Source organism: Xenopus tropicalis, chromosome 5 (genome assembly GCF_000004195.4).
Source record: "Xenopus tropicalis strain Nigerian chromosome 5, UCB_Xtro_10.0, whole genome shotgun sequence".
Lineage (NCBI taxonomy): Eukaryota > Metazoa > Chordata > Amphibia > Anura > Pipidae > Xenopus > Xenopus tropicalis.
The window spans coordinates 57,221,078-57,244,990 of record NC_030681.2 but is presented as its reverse complement, the minus strand read 5'-3'; the positions used below and the strand labels follow the sequence as shown (position 1 = coordinate 57,244,990).

The following is a 23,913-nucleotide window of genomic DNA, read 5'->3' as shown; positions in this document are numbered from 1 at the left end:
AAAACAAAGGTTTCTTTTTGGCTGGCTATTGAGGCACACATTATATAAAGAAAATAGCATCAGAAGCTCTGTGGGAAATGCTTTGAGCTTACAGTTAGTCTCCAGAAAAACTGAGAAAAATCCCCATTGTACACACATTATAGCTGGTTAAAAAGCTTAATGCGTTTCCTGCAGCATCCAGACTAGAGAATAGCTTCAACCATTAATCGGTTCTTAATTTACTAAAGCAGCTGGATATAGTTCAGTAACTTCAAATTGGTGTGTGTGTCTTTATATTTTGCAGGCAACATGAGCATTTTAATTTAGTAATCTTAACAGAATACTGTTTCTATTTACAGGTTCACTGTCAAACACAACTAGTTTGGACAAAATTTGTATTTATTGTGTGTATATTAGTTTCTTTCCATCAAAAACAAATTACAATGTTAACTGCTTACACTTAAATGCCAAATGTCAATGAGAAAATTATAGGGATTATTTGCCTTAACATTAACTTTTAGTATAATGCCATCAACGCAATGCAAACTGCAACTGCACATTCTTTATCTTGAATAGTTTTTCAATTATTTACATTTTCTTGTTGTGCAGCTATCGGACTTCATGGTGTTTGGTTCCTGGTATTACCTTCACAACCAGGCAGCAGTGTAAAACTCAGTGTCTAATATGTATAGCAAAGGAGCTGTATGGAAAAAAGCAATTAAAAAAAATTGAAAGTCATTTTATGTTTTGGTTGTTTTGAAGTCTGTAGAACTTCTTCTTGAGTGCCTGTAGTCTGATCCTTTAAGATCAATGGCACACAGGAGATTACCAGATTAATGCCCACATGGATTGCAAAAACACCCTGGGAAACGTCTTTACATTTACCTGGGTTCTACCAGTGCACTTACAGATAGGGTAATTTTGGCTTGGAAAATTCTACTGCCATCTCTCCAAGCAATAATAGCTTGACCCAGACATGCTTTTATATATTGTGGGTGTCTTGGTCTAACTCACGACCCAATTAGCCCTGGCGACACCTCTAATCATGCTCTCTGCTTTGCCAAAAGCTGCTTGTTTCAGAGGACCCTGATTGAGTTTTTAATGCTTTTTAATGGCAGGGGTTAAAATAAACTTTCATGCAAATCTGTGTGACTGGGTGACTGTACTGTTACTGCAGGTGACTAAGTGAATTAAAAATCAGGATGATTCCTAAAAAATGTATGTAAGCTGACTTGTCATAAGACTTGGTTTCTCTTTTTTTATTTAAAAGGAAACCACTTATTTTGATACTTGAGGTGTTTATAGTAGTGTTAAGAACTTATGGGCATGAGCTATAACCTGTAAACACTAAGCACTGCATTCTACTATTATAAGTGACCTTACAGGCACAATTACGTAAGGCAGTTTTTCCTATATAATGTAATTGAATTTCAGCAGCTATATGGATTTTAGCAGTATTCCAGTGTTCCTGCTCATTTATTTTTACTTTATTTGGTAATGGACTGCTAAATTCAAAACATGGCCCCTTCCCATGCTGGGAATGGAATAAATAGGACTTTTTTATGCCTCAGTTTAAGACAAAGTTTTTTTAAAAATGCACTATAATATGAGCCACACTGTGTATGCTAGTGGCCATTAGGGCTGCTACCATTGTTATTATGCGATTGCTCACTGGCAAGTAGAAGGCAAATGGGTTGTAGCTACAAGGGCAAGTTGTGCACAAATAATTAGGCATGGTAATAATATGCCTTTGATGCGAGCTGTGACTTTTTATTAAAATCACCCAATGCCCACCCCAGAAGCTTTAGTGGGTGAGCACACTTTATCTTCTTTCACTCACCTATGGTAGGGGAGCTGGGGTAGCACCCCCAAACCATACTGGGTCATGTGCCTATCTCTCTAAAGGGGGGGGGGGTGAGCAGAACTGGGCCAAGTTGTATTGGTGTCCAAAGCAAGGACATCAGTCATACCCAGCATTAACCTTTTCCCACGGCCCTCCTGCTGCTTCACTGTACCTCCACTATATCATACAATCCTTCTAGAGCAGATGGCACCTACATTATATCTAGAAAATGTTAAGCGAGCCAGCTAGGCTCGATTGGGCAATGGTGGCCTCAGTAAAATGGAGGCTATCATGAAATATAACTCCCCCTCCTTTTTGTGCTTTAGACATATACCTCTGCTGCCTAACCCCAGTTCTGTATGTAGAACTAGGGATCCAACTGTTTTTTGTTTTTTATTCAGGCAGTTTATTGTAAAAAATCATTGCAGAGTGTTGATACACCAAACAGTCATGTAAATCAATACAAAACTTAATTGTGGATACTTGTTTGAATTAGAGGTTTAACAGATAAGGAGATAAAGGTGAATACTCTGAAATTTAAATGTCCCTACTATGATAATTTTGGTGGTACGACTCCTGCATATAAGGATTTAGCAAAAGTAAGTAAGTTTATCAGAAAGGTCTATGTAAATACAGCCATAAGCACTCACAGAAACGCTGGACTGACTTCTCTGAAAAAAGATTTCTTGTGTCTGTAATTCCTGTGCCACAGACACGCAGCTTTCTGTTCTCATCATTTTTTCAGGACAATCTGGGCTTTATAATGTTTTCTATATTTCTGTGTAATTCCACTTCTGTAACAAGATTTAAGGGTCTTAATACCTTATTGTCTAGCCCCTACTCATTACTGGGCAGCAGCAATCTGGCCCACACACCAACATGTGTGAACATGTGTGAACGGTGAATAGAGGTTCAACAGAACTAGGGCCCAGCGGGTTTTTATCCAGTGCCCCGTTGGGGCCAGTGTGTATGTGCTGCTTGCTGATCACCAAGATGGCTACTGGGAACAGGTGGGGGCCAATGCTGTTAAGCAGCTCTGTAGTTCTGGACATGCTATGGGGGCACAGATAAGTTGGGGCAAATGTCAGTGAAGTGATTAAAGAGGGGGCACTGCTGCTAAAACTAAAAATTTGCCTGGGAGGCTTTACTTTTCCTTTTAATAAAAATGTTTACAATATATTCACACATGTTATTATTGCCTCATTGATTAAGCTAAACAATGCATAACAATGCAAATGTGAGGTAAAAACTTTTTATATATAAGATATAAATTGAACTTTTTTCAATCGGTGCTTTACTTGTTTATAAAATGTTAATGAGGCTTTTTGCACCTATTGTTCTAGGGTTAGACAGAAACTTGTCCCCTAACAATAGTCTGCTAATCCCCATTAATATGTTAATGATCCCTCCATGGGGCCCCTGCCTTAGGTGTGAAATGGAGACTGGGTGAAACCAAACAAAACAGAAGAGCTTATAATTGATCTGACAGAGTTACACTGAGCTTTACTCCATTTTGAAAATGTCGGGAAAAAATGTCGTTAAAACGTCGTATAAATGTCGTTTAAACGACAAATTCACAAAAGTGTCTGTAAACTGTCTTTCTTTCACCAAAAACAGAAAAGTGGCGGTTGAGTCGGAATTTAGGCGGATTTCTGTTTGTGAATCTGGAGAAAGTGTTTTCCATCAGTTTTTCCACCACTTTTACTCCAAAAAAGGGCTACCTCCACTTTTGTGAATTCCCCCCATAGTCTAACTAACTGAGCATGTTCACTTGGTCTGCGTGTGGGTGCAGGAGTGAGGCATTATGGGAACTTTTTTTACACAGTTTTTTCTTCCTGTTTGGCTTCAGATCTTCTGAACAGGTGAAATATGGGGAGACTTAAGGGCACTATTGAGACAACTGAAGGTATGCCTGCAGCTTGAGATTAACTCTTTACTCGCCTTTCCTTCTCCTTTAATAAAGGACAGGGAAAGGCAAAACCTAATCTGTCGATGTATATGTGAACCTGAATAGTGTCTAAGAGTGCTGCTACTTCGGTCAACTTCTAAGCCCTTTAGTAGATCCTTAGCCTTCACTTTCAGAAAAACACTCAGTGTTGCATTGAGATTTTATTTTTCCTATACTGTTTTACAAAGACCGTACACATGTGCAGTAGATAGATTTCAGAAGAGGCACATGTTCATCTTCAATGTGTGTGCGCTTTCTCCTATGTGAGCAGAATTGCTTGCAGCTATGCCTGCCTGCTTTAAAAGAGGAACCAATCGCAACAGCTTGCTGTGGTTCCCATGCTCCCAGCTTTTAAACAGGCACACAGATCAACAACAGAATAGTATTCATTCATCTGTGCTGATTGGTGTCTGTTCTTCCATCACTTTGCCTACCTTGCCCCCTTCTACAGCTGCTGCTTGATGACAGCGCACAGGGTGACCGGTTGTGAAAATGTATGCATAGCTGTGAAAATCCATCTTGATGATGTCAATCCTGTAAAGATGGCAGCCAGGACTGAACTTAAGTGTAGAAAGTTTCTTGACTAAAGCAACTACTTTCATAAGCGATATTTCTGGATATAAACGTAGCAGTCTCTGAGAGGAAGGGATGACCACTTTCCATTTAACACAGATTTTTTTAGTATTTTTTTTGCTACCTCTGGTTTTATACATTGGGCTGTTACACAGGTGTTTAACCTATTTGAGCCCAATTCATAAAAGACAGACTCAAAAAGATATAGGGATTATGTGTCTCTAGGATTGTATCCATTGTATTAAGAATTTGTGACCAAAATGTTGCTAAAGCCATGCAATCCCATACAATATAGATAAGAAAGCCTTGTTATGTGTAACATCTAGGACCCAGGAAATATCTGGTGTAGTTGGCTGGAGATTGATGCGTACAAATAGAGTCGACAATCGAGCACTATAGTTAAGGGTGACCAATAATGGGGATTCCATAAAGTCTTTCCATTCATCATCATATAGGGGACCCAGGTCAACCTCCCATTTGCCTCTGAGTTTATCCATTGGCTTGTTAAATACGTTGCCGTGTTTAAGAATATCAAATGGGACCGTTGCCATCCCTTGCCATGCATCACCAATACTAAGGATGCCATGGTTTTCCCATAATCTAGCTACACAAAGAAAATGGACTGAGAGAGTAAAACTGAATGATCTGCAACACTTTTTGCCAAATCATACAAGAATGTTGCATCGCTAAATTGTAGTATGCTGCTTTTGGACAGTTTTTCCTGTTATATTTTCTGCAGGTTATTCATTTTATCCAAATAATGGATGTGCGGCCTGAATTAGTGGAACAGATTTTCAGATAGATTGAGATTAGGTCATTGTTAATGTTGAACATTTATTCTTTTTTCCCATTGACCTTTTGTTTAGGATTATTGTTTCCTCTAATTTATATATAAGCCCAACCTTCAGTTTCTTGTAATACTGAAATGGATTGTACTATATTGGAGTACTTGACTTGATGTTTGTTCCAAAGAATGGCAAAATATCCACTGATAGGTAAAACCTTTGGCAACTTGACATCACTAGTCCTGAAATGCTATAGTAAAGGGGCAGAGTTTGTGTTAGCTGGTATTTTCACGCTAGTAACAAGTACATAGAACTATAACCCCCATATGTAAAAAAAAAAAAAGGCACTAAGTTTTCTCAGGAGTTAAATAACCCATAGCAACCGATCAGCAGGAAACATTTACTGATCACCTGCTTAAAAGCAAACATTTTATTGGATGCTATGGGTTACTGCTCCTGGTCAAACTTAGTGCCTTTTATTACATAACTCCACAAGAATCTCTTATGGATACTTACATGGAGTCCCTGATAATGCAAGTCAGCTCACTAGTGATGCTGCCACTAGATACTTAACTATTGGTGTGGTTTTTATGAGGTATGTTTTATACCGTTTTCTTACCTATTTCAGGATTCTTTGAAATGTGCTTTATTCTTGATTTTCACACTTGTGCTTAATATTCATAATACCTTAAGGTTAATGTCAAACAGAGAAAATGCTGATTCAGTCCCCTGTACAGCCCTTTGTATTCAGTCACCAACTTCTATGGAATCTGTCACTGTGCTAATGGGTAGTGATGAGTGAATCTGTCCCGCTTCACTTTGTCTAAAAAATTGCGAAACAGCAAAAAATTTGCAAAACGCGCCTACCACATGACTTTTTTGAAGAAATTATGGAATGACTGAGACCTTGAGTTGTCCAGAAGAAGGGTACTTTCTGTAATTCAGATCACTATGCCTTAAGGTTAATAAAAACATTTAAAAAACTAAGGATTGTTTTAGCTTAGTTAAGCTAAGGCATTATTATTTTATAGGTTATATCAGAGAAAAAAAACACCAGTCAAAAATAAATGTCAAAATATTGTCATATTTTAACGCTTTCTGCATTTGGGCTATCTGGATAGAAGATTCAGCCACATGTCCTTAGTTAAGACAAAACCAAGCAATAATTAAATATACAACATATTCTCACCAAGAGTGCATTTCCAATATTTCTTTGTTGAGGCTAATGAAGCCTAGTAATATGTGAAATGTGCATCACCATTAACATTACCCTAGCGTCAGGGAGAATCTCTTGGAAAGCATAAATCTTGGCTGTAGGCACACCAATCCAAGATTAAACTACATGGAGCCTGCTTTTTACTGTACTTATCTCCAGTTTTATTAAGCACACACCTTTGTCTGAATAGCAATACCCTCATATAGTAGTAGTTGATGTGCAACAACTAAACATGTCAATCTTTTGCTACTGCCCAGAAGTTGAGACCCATAGGGTATAGATAGCTTGTGAGAGAGTAGCAATCCAGTGGATAAAGATATTCCTGTCCTGGATAGTCATAGCAACCCAACTGTAAATGTAAAAACTAGTGATGAGCGAATCTGTCACGTTTTGCTTTGTTGTAATCACACCTATTTTGACACGCCGTGACCTTTTTTGACATACACCAAATTTTTCCACAGCTAATTTTTGCGGAAGTTTCATGAAACAATTCGCCAATGGTGAAATGGGGAAATCCGCTGCAAATAGCTCATCACTATTAAAAACAGATTAGGACTTGGGCATCACTGCCCATATATTATCATGGGAAAATTTATTTCAATCTCAATCAAAGCATAGGCGATATAATGGCTAACACACTTGTGCAAAGGGATTTTAATTACTAAAGAGCTGAGAAAGGTTAGCTTATATTAGATGTTATTTAATAGACAAAAACAGATGAAGAATACCTCAGCATAAAGGCCAACATGAAGTAGCAATGTTATCTCACTGCACTTCTGAATGGTTTTCACAGAGCCTGTAATAATTCCACACTGCTTCAAAAGTATTTCAACTTGGGAGATGTCCCTGCAAATCCATTCCTAGACTAAATTCCTCCTTCCATGGCTAAATGCATTCACAAAAGAATTGTCCCCAGCACTGCAAACAAGAGTCCAGGATGAATGGTATTCATCTCAGGGTACTAAATGAGCTTAGCTCTGTGATTGCCAAATCTCTTCACATATTTTTTCAGGATTCATTGAGGTCTGGCATGGTGCCGAGATACTGGTGAATTACTAATGTAGTGTTGCTATTCAAAAAGGGATCCCGTTCTCAGCCTGAAAAATAAAGCCCTGTTAGTCTGACATCAGTGTTAGGAAAGCTTTTGAAAGGGGTAATGAGGGATAGGATACTTAAATACATTGCAAATCACAATACTATGAGTTTTATGGTTAACAGATGTGTAACAGATCTTGCCAGACCAATTTAATTGCTTTTTATTAGAAGGTGAGCAGGAACCTCGATTCTGGTTTGATTGTAGATGTCATCTACTTGGACTTTGCTAAGCATTTGCATTTGATATAGTACCACACAGAATGTTAATGATACAATTGAGGAATATTGACCTGGGGCATAATATATGTACTTTAAAAGAGAACTGGCTGAAGGATAGATTACAATGAGTGGTGGTAAATGGAACATTTTGTAATTGAACCAGTGTTGTTAGTGGGGTACTGCAGGGGTTTGGCCTTGGTCCTTTGCTTTTTAACTGGGCATTAAAATAACTGTTTCTATTTTTTGCTGATGATACTAAATTATGTAAAACTATTAAGTTCAATGCAGGATGCTAGGACTTTGCAGAGCGATTTCAAGAATTTGGAAAACTGCAACAAACTGGAAAATTAGGTTAATTTTAGGGGATTTTTGTAGATAATTAGTTGCCTAATTCCAGGCAGTGCCATTCAGTGGCTTCTAAAGCAAAGAAAGTACTGTCTTGGATAAAAAATGGATTTAACTCAAGAGATGAAAACATTATTTTATCTCTTAATAGGTCTCTGGGTAAGGCCTCACCTTGAATAGGACTGAATAGGGCTCCAGTCCTTAAGAAGGATATTAATGAGCTGGAGATAGTGCAGAAACATGCAACTAAACTGGTAAAGGGGAGGGAAGATTTAAATTTTAAGGTTAGATTGTCAAGGTTGGGGATGTTTTTTTTTGTTGGAAAAAGGGCGCTTGTGAAGGGACATGACTTATGATTATAAGTGCATTAGAGGGGATGTTCTCTTTTCCCAAAAACCGATCATCGCACCAGAGGCCACCCCTTTAGATTAGAGGAACATAACTTTAATTTGAAGCAGCATAGGTGTTTTTTACGGTGAGGGCAGTGAGGTGGAATGCCCTTCCATGTGAAGGCAGATTCCATTAATGCTTTTAAGAGTGGGTTGGATGATTTCTTGAACAAGCATAATATCCAAGGTTTTAGTGATACTAAAATCTACAGTTAGTTTTGATGTTGGTATATATAATTTTTTTCTGTGAGTATATAGGTAGGTCATTATGGGTCTATGTGTGTGCTCTGGGGTTCAGTTAGAACCTGATGGACCTGTCCAGCACAATAGGTGCTGTCACCAGGAACAAAGATGGTGGCCATGGCAGCAAAGTACTCAGAAGGGTGCTTAGTTTAGTATTAGCTTAGTATTACAAAGATTTTAGTAAAAATAATGCCAATTAAAAGAGCAGCATTAGCCCAAACTATATTTATTAGACTGTACAACTACCTTTCTTTCTCCTTTTTAGCATGAACCAAAATTCAGGTAGGTATTTCATAGGAATGGAATACACTAGGAGATCTGAGATATAGTAGAAATTCAATATTACAAAATAAGCTAACAAAATGTGGCAAAGAACACTTACAATTTATATCTGTTAAGCCATAAAATGTATTCTGGCCCAAAGTGTCCACATTTGAGAGGCAAAGTTGCTAATATAAAGATTGTTAGCACTAGCAGTTCATTGAGACCTGTTGGAGATACTGTGTCAATTATATACAACCAGTTTGCTTTACGTTTTAGAAATGCCAGGTTCCTATCCTTACCTATTCACACGCCTCCCTAAAGCGACAACATGATCAGTGATCAAATGTCAAAATATGGCAGGGAATCAACTGACCCTTTTCTGAGGGTAGACCTTATGGAGCATCTGTGCATATTCATCCGTTCTCTATAGATTGTGGTTACCTTGCCAACCTATATCATAAGCCACAGGAGCATACTGGCGCACATCAACATGTGATGATTTTTATTCCATATAGCCAAATAACTAGAATTCCTTGTCCTCTTAAGTTTTTACTTCAGTTTTTATCAAAGTTTAATTTGAATTTTTTAATTTGCAAATTCAAGGTTCCAAAAAAATCTAATTTTTGATTAAGCATCTATAAGCCAGTGAGTTCATGTAAAAGTCAGCATGACTTGTATTTTCCAATTTTAATCTATTTTTCAATTTGAGGTTTCATGATTAATTTAAAATTTGGTTAACTGAAAATGAAAGGTAGAATGTGCTTTCACTGCATTCCAGTTGTTTTTTAACATTAAAGCAATGGAGTTTTTCAATAGCTCAAAATTTTCTATTTTTAAGAGATCTGTCCCTTAGTATTAACATCCATATCCCCTGTTTTGCAGTCAACATCCTGTTTACAAAGACAATTCAGCTGGTCTGTAAAAAACTTACAATGAAAAAAATTTCTAATTGTGAACTTGCTTTTTAACATTATAGTGAACGAAATGGTTTTGCTGATGGCATCACAAAATACTTTGATATCTAGACTGAAAAAGGAATGCAATGTTCTTGCAAAGCAACTGGAGCATGTAACTGAAAGAAACAGGTATGCTTCCCTTTTTACATTTTTTTTTATTTTAGACATTTGTTTAAGATATTTCTAAGAAATTTTGTCTATAAAACATTTGTACCTCAAATTTCAACACACCTTTTGTCTCATACACTTCTGCATCTGTCAGGATATGTTTTATTTTTATTGTACAGCACTGCAGAAAATGTTTATTATTTTTAATATGTATTGTCATTATCTTTTAGCAAAAATAATCAGTGGTTTAATTTCCTTGTTATTTTTTGAACAACCTGATTTATGATCTATACATCCATAGATTTGAAAACCCCATAGATTTTAACTCTACAGTACTTGTCTGATATAAGTTGAAAGAAAACTAAAAATAAATATGGCTCGAAATGTACATATATTATGTTCCAGGTCATATTTTTTTCACTGCAAAGCCCCTGAGTGCTTCCCATTCCCAGTTATGGGAATGCCATCTCCAGGGTCGGACTGGGACACCGGGAAAAATCCCGGTGGGCCCCGGCGGGCCAGACCCGACCCTTGCGGCGCTCCCCCTGCCCGACCGCTCCTGCCCCGACGCATTACATTAACGCGCTCGGGGAAGGACGTCGGGTGTGGGGCCCTGCGAGGGGGATTAGTACTTTGTTTTTGATCACATCTAAGCTATATCCTTATTGGTGGCAAAACAATCCTAATTGGTTTAATTAATGTTTAAATGATTTTTAGTACACGTAAAAGAGAAGGAAAGGTAAGAACTAAAAAAAAGTAAGCTTTATCAGAAAGTATATGTAAATACAGCTATAAGCACTCACAGAAAAGCTGCACTCAGTCCTCTAGAAAAAGAAACACAGGATTATTTGTCTGTTGTGTATTACCTGTACTTTGGTATCTGACTTCCTCTATTAGAGAAATCCTTCATTCCCAGGGCTGGAGTCTATAGTTCTCTCCTCTCTCCCTTCTCCTGCTCTCCCCTCCCATAAGAATTCATAAGAATTCCCTCCCCCTCCCATGTGTTAACTATGCCACCAACAGGAACTACTGAGACCAAGCTAAAATGGCAGCTGCTCTCTTAAACAAACGGAGGGAGCTTCTAGGGCTGTTTACTCAGGTATGGTAAACCTTTCTGCAGAATAAAGATGGCATTCTAGCTTGCACTGATGTGGCAGTAAAATGCCAAAATGACTTTTCTTATGGAAAAGATCCTTTATCCAGAAGATGCCAGGTCTGGATTCTGGATACCAAGCCCCATACCTATGTATAAGTGTATATACAGGTATATATATATATATATATATATATATATAACGCACACACACACATATATATGTAACATTTTTATCTCTGGTATTGAACTATCTGCTGTTTCCATATGGAAATTTACGGCAGCAAGAGACCCAAGGTTTTTACAGGGCTTAATCAAATGTACATGATTTGGTATGATTTGATGATGACAGTATTTGGTAGGGTTTCTGCAGGTTGATGCACTCCTACCTTAAAGTCTCTTACCTTTTCTACAATCTCATAAGGTCCTTGCCATTTTGCTAAGAATTTACTTTGGGAACAAGAACCAGTACTCCTGCATTCGACTGATATAGTCAATTACACAGGGAGTGGCTTCCTGTTCACAGTTCTCCTTGGCAATATCCAGGAGACCCCTTGGGTGTCTCCCATACACCAGCTCAAAGGGAGAGAACCATGTGAAAGCTTGGGGCACCTCTCTTATGACAAACATGAGGTATGGTAACAGGCAATACCAGTCCTTTCCATCTGTTGACACAACCCTCTTTAACATTTTGTTGAATCTTTCTACCAACCCATTGTTTTGGGAGTGGTACACTTAAGCTGGCCATACACGCACCGATACTATCGTACGAAACCTCGTTTCGTACGATATTCGGTGCGTGTATGGCATGTCGGCGAGTCGACCCATATCGCAGGAAGCTGCTGATATCGGACGACTCGCCGATCGGCCAGGTTAGAAAATTTTGATCGGGCACCATAGAAGGCGCCTGACCAAAATCTGCCGTCAGGGCTGAATCAGCAGAAGGAGGTAGAAATCCTATTGTTTCTACCTCCTTATCTGCTGTTTCAGCCCTGACAGTGTGTGGCGGATCTGACGATGTCTCGTGCGACCGATGGTCGCACGAAACATCGTAAGATCGCCACGTGTATGGCCAGCTTAAGGTACGCAGTTGTGAGATTTTTAATAATTTACATAATTCTTTGGTAACCTTTGACATAAATGGCATACCCTGGTCAGTAAGAATTTCCTTTGGGATACCCCTATGTTAAATTGTTAACTCTTTTGCAATGCTTTTTGCCTCTGGATATTGAGTTGCAAAATGAAGACCAAGAAGAATATATTGGTGTCCTCTAGCAGATATGACTAGAGGGCCTGCTAGAACCATGGCTATCCTCTCAAAGGGTACCTCAATTATGGGTAACAGTACAAGGGGACTTGGGGCAATTAACCAACAAATAGGACAGGAATCACAATACTGTTTGACATCTTGGTGTATCCAAATTCAGTAAAACCTTTTGTAGCATTTGTTTTTTCCATAGCCCAAGTGTCCCCCCTAACACATGGGAATGTGCCAGATCTGGCATTGTTGTCTATGGGATTGGGTGAATTAGCAGTTGTTCTATCCTCTCACCCCGTACCTCATTTACAATACAATAAATCATTTTCCATTGAAAAGTGGGGAAATAATTTTTATCTACCTCTGGTTCCTGGGGTACACCATTCACAACCTTTATTTGCTGTTGTGCTTTGCTTAAGGTGGGGTCCCTTATTTGAGCAGTGCCAAAATTATAACGGGAGAATGTTAAATATTGTAGATCCTATTCCAGATCAGCATTCTCTCCCGCTAACATCTCTGGGGGAAAGTCTCTCTTTTCATCTTGGGTCAACCCCATACTTTGAGATATGGACAACTGAGGCACCTCACCCTCCTCTGGCCCTTGTTTGTGGCACACCGGAGGAATGGGCAATGGAGGCACACCTTCCTCTGCCTGCAGGCCCTTTTACTTTTCCTCACAAGTCCCAAAAGACAGGGAAACCACACCCCAATATAACATTATGTATTAAGTTTTTTACCACTGCCACTTCATGAATGCAGATTTCACCAGCAATTTCAAAGGAGAGTATAGCTGGGGGATCGTTTTTAACATCCTCATGAATGCAAATAACTCCCTGTAGCTTCTGGGTGTCCACCAGGCTGGCATAAACAAGAGTCACCAGACTTCCAGAGTCTAGTAGGGCAGACACTTCATATCCTTCCACTTTAAATGTACACATTTGTTGCTCCAATTGTGAATCAGGTTGGGCAAGGCATACAGATAGGGACATATGTTGTTGAGCTGTGCTGCAGTCCATTAGTTCCTAAATAAGTGGGCAACTGACTGCCATATGCCTTGTCCCTTATCTCTAACTTGCAAGTCTGGTTTAGAGTTTTGTCATCTTATTGGCTTTGCCAACACATCAGTCAGTTCTGCCTTTTGAAATATCTTTCCACCTGTTAGTTGCAGGTGCTTCTTTACCTTTGACCGGTACTATTAGGTCCAGAACTTTTAGCAAAGAGCCTTGAAGAAAGTCCTCTGTGGTAAGAAGCACTCAACCAGGGCCACCATTTGATTGGCATCAGCTTGGCCTGCAAAGCATTGCAGCCGCACTGGTAAGTCATGCAGAAAACGATCAAGGATCACTATTTCTGACAAGATGTTTTAGGTCATGCATCTGAGACTTTACAGGTTTGTCAACATCAAATGCCCAGGCATGTACCCGCTGTGCCCTCATAGCCATGGTTACTCCCAGATAGGCAAATATTTCTGCTTCAACTTTAGGTACTGATTTTTATTCTCACTATTTAAATCAAAATAAGCCTTTTGGGACACACCAGTTAGAAAAGGTACAATCACCCCTGCCCGCTGGTCTGTTGGAAGTTTTCCCGCTCTGCTACTCTTTCAGATATAGCAAGGAAAGCCTCCACATCATCCTCTGATGTCATCTTTTGTAATGAGGCTTACACTCTGTTATGTACAGAGGCAGAGACTCTCTTTGTGAGGGTTGTGACCTCTCCATAGCTTCAATCCGTTTCACAAGCTTACATTTTATCTCCTGCTGCCCTTTAAGTTTGAGCAGCCTCGGCAATATTTGATTAGTCTGCTGTTGATAAGCATTGGCTTGCTGCTGGCTGGCATTGATGTGCTGGAGCTGAGCATTAGCTTGTACCAGCTGTTTTATAATCTCTTCCATATTGCCAGTGCTTTGGTGAATCACACCAGGGTGCTTAATAGAATATCACTTTAAGAACACTGGGGCTCATTTATCAACACTGGGCAAATTTGCCCCTGGGCAGTAACCCATAGCTACCAATCGGTGATTTGCTTTTTTCAGCCAGCTGCAAGTAGAACAATGAAACAAATTTGATTGGTTGCCATAGGTTACTGCCCGTGAGCAATTTTGCCCAGTGTTGATAAATGACCCCCACTGTCTCTTTTAGAATACTGGCTCTTTAAGGATCTGCCCACATCTAAGCACCAATTGTGGAGGATTAGCTCTTTAGGTAGAAGCAGCAGCTCCTTTCACACAGATACACAGGGCTTCAAACTGAAATCCCAATATAACAAATAAGTATCAATCTTGCTGAAAAAAGAAAACTCTCGTCCTCAGAGGACACACACACAGCCACACTTTGGCAGATTAAATATACACTCACAGTCCTTTGTAGGATCCCTGTTCTCTCTCAGAAGCAGCAGCACCGTAGTCCTAAGTCTTAAGGGCATCAAATAGTAGCTGGTACTTGCTACTAGGAAATCCACCCCTTGTGAATAAATATCCTCAGTCTAAGAGGTAACATAGCAGCAAACAGTTTTTGTCCCAAATAAACTTTTACAAATAGTAAGAGTTCCACATCACAGCTTCAGTTGCTCACCTCTTCAGAATAGAGCAGCCAGAATATTCTCAGAGCACGCCTTTTAACTAAAGGTCAGCCAATCAGCCTTCTCAGCTGACTAGACCTTCAATTTCACAGCCCTGTGTGCTGCTTAATAGATGATTCTGGGAGGGATATACCTTCCTTCTATAATTTTCCCAACCATGCTACTATATATATGTATATATATATTGTATATGCCTTGTATGTACTTCTATGCATTGTTAGTATCTCTTCCAAGGTTTTAACCTTAGGATAAAAATATCAAATGGTTGCTCTTTTCTCTCTACATTAGATCAGTAATTCCTTTGTTTAATCTGATTAAACATTTTTTAGAACTTTGAGCTATGCATTTTTCTAGTTCCACACTGACTAGTACAAATATCACTCAAAGCTTAATAGAAGACTCTGGCTCAGATGCCCTTGTTTTAATCTTCATCATGTTTGACCCTCACCCAGCACCAGATTTGTCTTTCTGGCGCCTAGGGGCCAGCCCCATTCCTGTCCCCCTCCTCATTTTCGCGCTCATCCGCATCCTACACCATGCATACGGAGCACTGGGGAGGGGATGCACTGAATTTTCTGCACGTCTTGTCCCCAGTGCTCTGTGTGAGCAAATTCAAGTGCGATTGGGCACCAAAATTTATGCCACCCTAGGCCCGGGCCTTTGTGGCCTTGCCACAAATCTGAACCTGCCCTCACCCCACTATTAGGGTGACCCCCACCCAGACCCTTTACCTTGCTAGCATATATGGATGACTACAGAAGAGGGAAGGAATTTACTATTGTGTTCTCATATTTCAGATGTGTCATGCATGCATTAAAGGCAATAATAGCACATATCTGGCAAAAAATAATTGGTATGTTACTAACTACTGGAACAAAATGGATATTCCAGTTGTATTTTTTGCTAAGTTCTAAATTAAAAATGGCTTTATTTACACCATGGACGTAAACTATAACACAGAAGCATGGTTTACAGCCAATATAGAGCTACAACAATAAATGCACTTTAAATTTAGAAGATAAGGAGTGATGTCTTCTTGGAATGTAAATCTTGGAAAAGGTTGGTTATATACATATACAGTGATTTATCCCCTAGAATTCCCAGGGGTCTTAAGTGTCAGAGGCAGAGAAGAGAAAACAATGGCATTATAATTCATGTGATCAGCACCAGCAGAAGGCAATGGAAGTGGGAAATGAGGTTGGCAATATCAAATAAAAAAACAACAGATAAAACTGTGATATTATTTTTGGCACAACAATGGTTAAATTAATGTTAAAGGACAAGGAAAGCTAATTGAACATACAGCCTTACTTACCTTCATCAGTGCATCAGCTCAAAAGTCAAGTTGCAGAACCATGATTTAACAAATACTGCAGACTTGTACCTGACAAATTCCCATAATACTATGTCTGAGACCAAGACCAAGCATCTTGTGTATGCACAGAAGGCATGCCAGCAGGATGTAATCTGTACGTGTGCACTGTAATGTTTGTATACATAGTTATCTCAGTGCACGAGAGACATTGCTGATCAGGGGAAGTTGATTATAATCGCGCATGTGCTGAGATAGCGGCATGTTGATGACATCGGCATACTTAATCATCTAAATGATTGGGTTAAACTGAACAGCCTTAATGTTGTCCTTTAAATACATAAATGTATGTAAATGTAAAAAATTTTTTGTATTCAAGACAGTATGTAACTAGCCTTCATTTTGTTTTTATTTTTTATAATATTTTAGTTAACTGTTTAATCTGTGGCATGTTCTTTCACTTATATAGTATCCAGATGCTGGTTTAAATGCCATAGAGCAGTGATCCCCAACCAGTGGTTCGTGGGCAACATGTTACTCACCAACCCTTTGAATGTTTCTTCCAGTGGCCTCAAAACAGGTGTTTATTCTTAATTTCTTGGCTTGGAGGCAAGTTTTGATTGCATAAAAACCCAGAATAATGTCAGAGTCTCCTGTAGGCTGCCAGTTCACATAGGGGGATACCAAATAGCCAATCATAGCTCTTATTTGGCACCCCCAGGAACACGTCTGTGTTGCTCCCCAACACTTTTGAATGTGGCTCATGTGTATAAAAAGGTTGGGGATCCCTGCCATATTGGATACTAAATCAGACAGGATTTAAAAAGGAATATATGTAATAAAAGTATACATATACACTTAGAATTAATCTCTCTCTTTTTCTGGATGCTGGCAATTTGTAACATCGGTAAGCAAAATGAATTTCTTATTTTAATTATTTTTATTTTGAGAACTGAAATATGAATGGCAAAAACTTAAAGGGGTGGTTCACCTTTAAGTTAACTTGTAGTATATTGTACAATGGTCAATTCAAAGCCCCTTTTCAATTGGTCTTCATTATTTATATTTTTATGTTTTTTTTTAATTATTTAACTTCTTCTGCTGACTCTCTGCAGCTTTCAAATGGGTGTTGCTGACCCCAGCAGCCAAAACCCTATTGCTCTGTCGGTTGCAGTTTTATTGTTATTGTTTTTCATTTAGGTCTTATCCTATTATACCAATCTCTAATACTATACCAAACTAATACCACTCCCTGGTTGCTAAGGTAATTTGGATCCTAGAAACCAGATAAATACTGAAATTCCAAACTTGAGAGCTGCTGAACAAAAAGTAAAATAACTGAAAAACTACGAATAATAAAAAATGAAGACCAACTACAAATTCTCTCGAAATATTACTCTCTACATCATACTAAAAGTTAACTCATAGGTGAACAACCCATTTAATAATGCCATTTGCAAATGATCTTATCTTATTATTTGTTTAACTTTAGTTATATTAAAGTAAAAAAAAAGATACTTCTCCTTTAAGGTAGATTGTCAGAATTACAATTCTGTGTGAAATGATACTATAAAAACTTATTTATATTAAATCATATTTAGTTGAATTTATCTGTCCTAAGTTTCTGTCTGCTCATAGAAAGCTAGTAGATTAATTTGGCATGATCTAATGGTTTTTGTTCTTTTTGGTAGTGAAAATAGAATTTAATGTTCCAGCAGAATGTGACAACATAAATGAACAATTAAATGCAAGCTGTTTTTTATTACAGTTTTGCACAAGGTTACTGTGCATCGTTTTTAGACTGGTAAATCATTTAGTTCTATGAGTTTTCACTTACTATACTGCTGCTTATTGTTTAATAGTTAATAGCATCTATTGTGCATTTGTGCATTGCTGTTTGCAGTCAAGAGGAACACTGGGTGCCTATGGGGTGCCATTTTATGTAATGGTTGGTTTAATTTGTTTCACTTCTGTCTTGTTTAATTGTAAATTGGTCATTAAGGTTTCAGTTCTAATTTGTCACAGGAGTTGAAAGTATTGTGGCTTGAACATGGTCCCCATTCTAATCACTTATGATGAGAAACAAATTATATGATTTTGGTGCATATTGCTGGTCTTATATTTTCAACTATATTTTATGATGTTATAAATATATTTGAATGACTTTTAGTAGAGTTATTACTTTGTTGGCTATTTTGTATAAATTATTTACTACTTTGGCAGCAATAAGCATCCAACTGTTAAAATGAAGTAAAAAGTACAAGGCCAGTTATACAATTAATCCAAATAGTTGAACCATTTATGTATGATAAAGAGAGAGACTGCACATAACTGTGCCCCTTATCAGTAGTTTGCATTCTTTACTATACCTTGTAATATCAACATATTAATTTAGACAAGATTGCAACAAATCGTACACACAAAGCTATTCTGCATACTTACTTTACTTGTTTTTCTTTCTGAAAAACTTTTTGATTTTTTCTTAAATATCTGAACATTAAAAATACAAGTTACATATATAGGCAAGTTAAACCCCTAAACATGTTGTCCCTTTGTGTCAGAGCACGGGGTAACCTTTTGTGTCAGCAAACAAAATAATAAAAAAAAAAACTCCACCATATGAACTTTATTATTCATTGGAATTCTGCACAGAATATTACAAAGGAAGAGAAAGTAAACTTTATATTATACTTTTCACTTAGGTATCACTTTTAGCCTCATGTGACAGGCATGATGCATTGCAGGTCGACAGAATTTTTATTACAGTCAGGCTGTATTCATTCCTGTTTGTATTTACTATATAGGGATTGCTTTGAAATGTATTAGAGGATACAGTGGTACATCATGAGCTAAATTTGAGAGTCTGTCCCAAAACACATGGAGGTAGTTATCTCCCACATGTTGACACAATTAGTTCAGTATCAGGATTATAATTTAAACACTTCAGGGGATTCTGGGAATAAGCCTCTACACCACCAGTAAAAGAAGAGTCTAATACTAGCTGCAGAAGCAAGCATATCAAAATTACCAGTACCTAGGGGACTATGGAATGGTTTTATACACAGACCAGTAGAGGTTATTGGATTTTAATTTGTTCGATATGTCTAGATGCAGTATTTAATAGTGCACAAGTATGTTAATAATGCTAATATTTTAAGGGTGTGTTCATCTTAGCTTTTAGTGTTGTGTAAAATTACCTATTCTAAGCAACTATTCAGTTAATTTTCCTTATTTTCTCTGTTATGTAAATATTAACATTGCTATTCTGCCTATTTCCAGCTGTGACTGAAAATGCTGCCAGTCTGTCAACCAAAAAAATAAATTAACTCTTATGGTTGGGTTTTATTGAAACAAGTACTCTTAAACTAAATTGCTTTTATTTCTTTTCTGACACTCTATTTCTTCCTCTGTCAGTCTTTCAAACGTTTGCCTGGTTGCAAGGATAATTAAGCTGTAGCAACCAGACAGTGGTTTAAAGAAGAACAAAACCCTTCAGACAACCCAGTCCCTTCCTACCACTCCTCCTCCCACCACATTGCACCACTGCAGTGGTAGTTTGTAAAATACTGAAGACATATTGAAGATATACTCTGGTTTTTCAGGGTGTGTACTTTATAAAAATATGGTTTTATGGGTCTTCTCATTGTTACGTAATACACATAAAGGGCGCATTTTTGCAACATCCATGAAATATCATATTCATATTGTGATTCTAGGGCTCTTTACATGGCACGTAATTTAGAAATCCTTTGCATACTGCACATCAAACTGTTCAGAAGACACCCTGGCAAAATATTTTTATCTAATGGGGGTATGTAACACCATCTTCAATCAGGTATTAAACATTCACAATGGTTTAAATATTTAGTAAACCGTGAAACAGTGCGAACAGTGCTAAATAGTGATGAGCGATAAAAAATGCAAAAATAGCACGCGCAAAAAATGACACATGCTACAATTTTTTTTGTGCCAATTTTTTTTGCCCATTTCGCGAAACAATCCACCAATGGTAAAACAAATTTGCAGCGAATCCATGCCTACTGAAAAATTTCACTCATCACTAGTGCTAAACATTCACAAAAATGCCATTTTACCCACCGCTTGCAAGTTTTATTACAAACCCCCTTAATAATCTAATGTTTTCTGTGAGAATGTTATGGCCAGCTTGACATTGGGTGGTAGAGAAACATTCCAGATGTAAATGATTTTATTTGCTTTTTGTTTTTTACTTTTTCCCTCTAGAAGTATGCTCTGATGGATAAGTCAGGAGAGAAGTCTCCTTAATAGTGACAAGGTGTCTGGTGGCAAACCAAAATGAGGACATAACCAGGGATAGAATGTAGTGCATTCCCTAATCCCAGTCAATTATACTTTTTATAGCTACTGCCTAGTTGCTGCAGGTTGCAATCATTTATTGTCAAAATATCTTTTTAATGGCAACCATTTACATACCACAGAAATTAATAAATGTTACTTGTCCTTATTTCCACCGAACATTAAATAAGTAAGAAATGTATTTTTGCTTCAGACAAACACAAGCTGCCCATTAGACTTTTTTAAGGAACCAGAGATGTCTGTTTAAGCAAATTTAAGCTGCTTCATTTCTGTGCGTATTCAGGCTGATCTTAATCGAAAAAGAATTTAGTAGCCCTACCATGTACTGGAGCTTGTCTGTTCGGGCCAAAACTGGACACACTGATCAATGCAGCAAATTAGAGAGACTTCAGATGGGGTTTTTGCCTTCCTCTGGATCCCCTTTTTCCCTATAGTTTATACTGAAACAGTGGCCAGCTCAATGTTGTAGTTCCTATCATTCTCAGCTAGGTCAGGTGATCCCACTTGTGGCCAATAAAAAGGACAACTTTTTGGTTGTTAGTTTTGACCTTGAAATCAAGCAATTTGCAGGTAAAACTTAGTCCCTGTTAAAAATGTATAATGAAGCAGTAGAATTCTTAATGATTCAGATGAAAGTCAGTGTAGGACTGGACATGGGATAACAAATCGAAGCCCTGCAGTCACACAAGCAAAGACTGGCTTCGGTTTCCTATCAGGTCAGCCTAGCTTTTGACTGGTTCCTATCCAAGAGAATAGTGTGCTGAGTGCTGCCGGCCAGCCCTGCATAGCCTGGTAAAGGAGACAGCAGGAATTGGAACAGATGGAATAGCCAAAAACACTACTTTATTGGCCAACCTTCTATATTTAGATGAGTACAATGCATTGCCACAATATTGTTTTTCACACAATATGTCCCCTTTAATAAATAACTTTAAAGGTCATTGTATGTACATAAGGCTACACGGTGCCACAGCCCTAATTGCATTTTTAGTTTGTTTTTTTTCATATTAAATTAACTCACACTTTTATTTTCTGTTTGTAGATATACTTGGTTAAACAAGGTTGGCCGGTTGGCCAATACAGGTTGAAAGTAGAGGAGAACTATACATACAAAAGAAACTGTACAATATTATACTATACAAACTGAACAAAAACTTGTACATTTAATTTATCATAATAAACTGGTATGTGATGATCCAGTGAAACATACTATAGGCAAAATCAATGTTTATCAATAAGTTTTGTTTTTATGAAACAGTGTTTTACACATGGGCTGTTTAATGTGAGATATTTTATACGCACATCTTGCCCTTCTATATTTTTTATATAAATGTGTTGTTATAGTTGGAATATATTTACTTTTGACAGGTCTGACGTACAAGTTATTTGTCATGAAAATGTACATGCCCATAACAGAATAGAAGAACTGTTGAAGAGAGAGGATGAATTGGAAGCTCAGTGTATCCAGCATGGGAAAATGCATGAAAGAATGAAGGCAAGGTATTGTATTTTAACATTTAAACATATTTGTTCAGGGCTATGTGAAGCTGTGATGTGAGAGTGCAACTTTTTTCAAAAGTTGTAACTCTTCTATTACTTCTAATATTTGTATAAATTAATGTAGGGGGTACAGGTACATTATTCACTATATAAACTCTAAGGTAATTAGATACAGAGCAAGATAGACCTTAGATTGATGGATGGAGGGTGAGAGCAGCAGAGGGGGAGAAAGCAAGAACTGAGAGGAAAGGAAAGAAGGCGCAAGACTGGAGAAGGAGGAGTGGAAGAGCACCCCTTTTAAAATAAGGAAGTGGAGGAATTCAGATTAGACTGGCTGAGGAAAAGTTGTGGGGAGAGTGCAGTCTTGGTAGCTGCTGTCTCTTTACATTATAAACTGCATGTTCTGACATAGGAACACACCGTTTATAAGGATATAATTTACAGTTTGGTCCCATAGGTAAATTACCAAGCTGTAGATTATACATTTAGAAATTACAGTAGGGGGTACAATATCCACTATAAAATCTACAACAGAAGGTACAAATTTTCCTATATAACCATCTTTAAAGGAGAATGCAAGTCAAAATTTAAAAAGCATACTGCCCAATAGTCCTCCTATTTAGTAAAAACGCCACACTTTTGGCTCACCTAATCAAATATTTACTCAGTCACACTTCACATTTTCTAGAACAGGCAGCCATCTCTAAAAAGGTATTCTCCCTTCCTTTCCCTCCTTGCTTCATACTGCACATGTGTTTCATTCCCTCCCCCCCCACTCCCCTCTGCCAGATCCGCTTCTGATTGGCTGGTGGGCAAGTGTAGCTCAGAACAGGAGACAGGATCAAGTTACGCACATGCTCAGAGAATAGGAAGCCTACAGGAAGGACAGAGAGATTTCAGTGATGTCACTGTAGTCTTCACACTGCTGTAGGCTGCCAGCACCATATCTCAGAGAAGCAAGCAGGGATCTGGGAATTTAGATATGCAGTAAGTACTTAAAAAGAATGCCTTTAGACTTACTTTTAATTTATATTAACCTTTCATTGTCCTTTAATGGTTATAATAATAAACAAATTTTAAGTCCTGTAAATATAACATTTATTTTTACGATACTTACCATACAGGAACAAAGCACTTACACTGAGATTGTATCTTGTTACCTGGCTGTCTCTCTTGCTTAATATTTTTATTTTTCTGTAAAAAGGTTTGTTTTTTTTACATCAGTTGCTTGCACTGTACAAACATTTGGCAGGTTTGTTATTTGCTTTCATTTTCTGTTATTTTTCCCATTATTTTAACATTTACTTTAATACAGAAATGTATTTGTATTTACAGAATTGTTAGAATGTATTACTTTACACCTTTTAAATGTGTTTCTGGTTGCTGAACTAAAAAAAGAAGAGCCTGGAGGACTGGTAGTTTGGGGCAGATGTGCCTTTTTTCTTTAGGCATCATTTGCTGCAAGATAACTATACAAATTTGAAATATGTTGCCATCTGTGTAAGAAGACTGAAAAACTCTGTTGTTGCCTGTTTCTATAAATATGACAAGGATGCATTTTGTTTTAGAGTTACTGAACGAGGAAAATTATATGTGTCAAATAGAAACCATATGCCATATTTGCTGGAATGTCTTTTGTTTTTTGATACCTGGAATATTCACTAGCAAATTTGTTCTTAAAGGAAAACTGTTATAGGAAGGGGTGTTTTTTCAAAATGCATTAGTTAACATTGCTTCTTCAGCAGAATCCTGTATTAATATACATTAAAAAAAAAATGTACATATAATTTTGAAATTTCACATGGGGCTAGCCATATTCTTCATTTCCCAGGGTGCTAAAGCCATGTGACCTAATCTCGTAGTTTAAATCT

The 23,913-nt window shown here is 37.7% G+C and overlaps 1 protein-coding gene across 3 annotated transcripts in view; it reads left to right on the top strand.

The window, feature by feature from the left end:
- sdccag8 (serologically defined colon cancer antigen 8) overlaps positions 1-23,913 on the top strand; it is a 142,068-nt gene that overhangs the window by 84,380 nt on the left and 33,775 nt on the right. For all 3 annotated transcript variants that reach the window (XM_012963721.3, XM_012963720.3, XM_012963723.3), the window contains 2 exons: positions 9,876-9,984; positions 21,911-22,042. In XM_012963721.3, the coding sequence (XP_012819175.2) occupies positions 9,876-9,984; positions 21,911-22,042 (241 nt within the window). The remainder of the gene's footprint in view (positions 1-9,875; positions 9,985-21,910; positions 22,043-23,913) is intronic.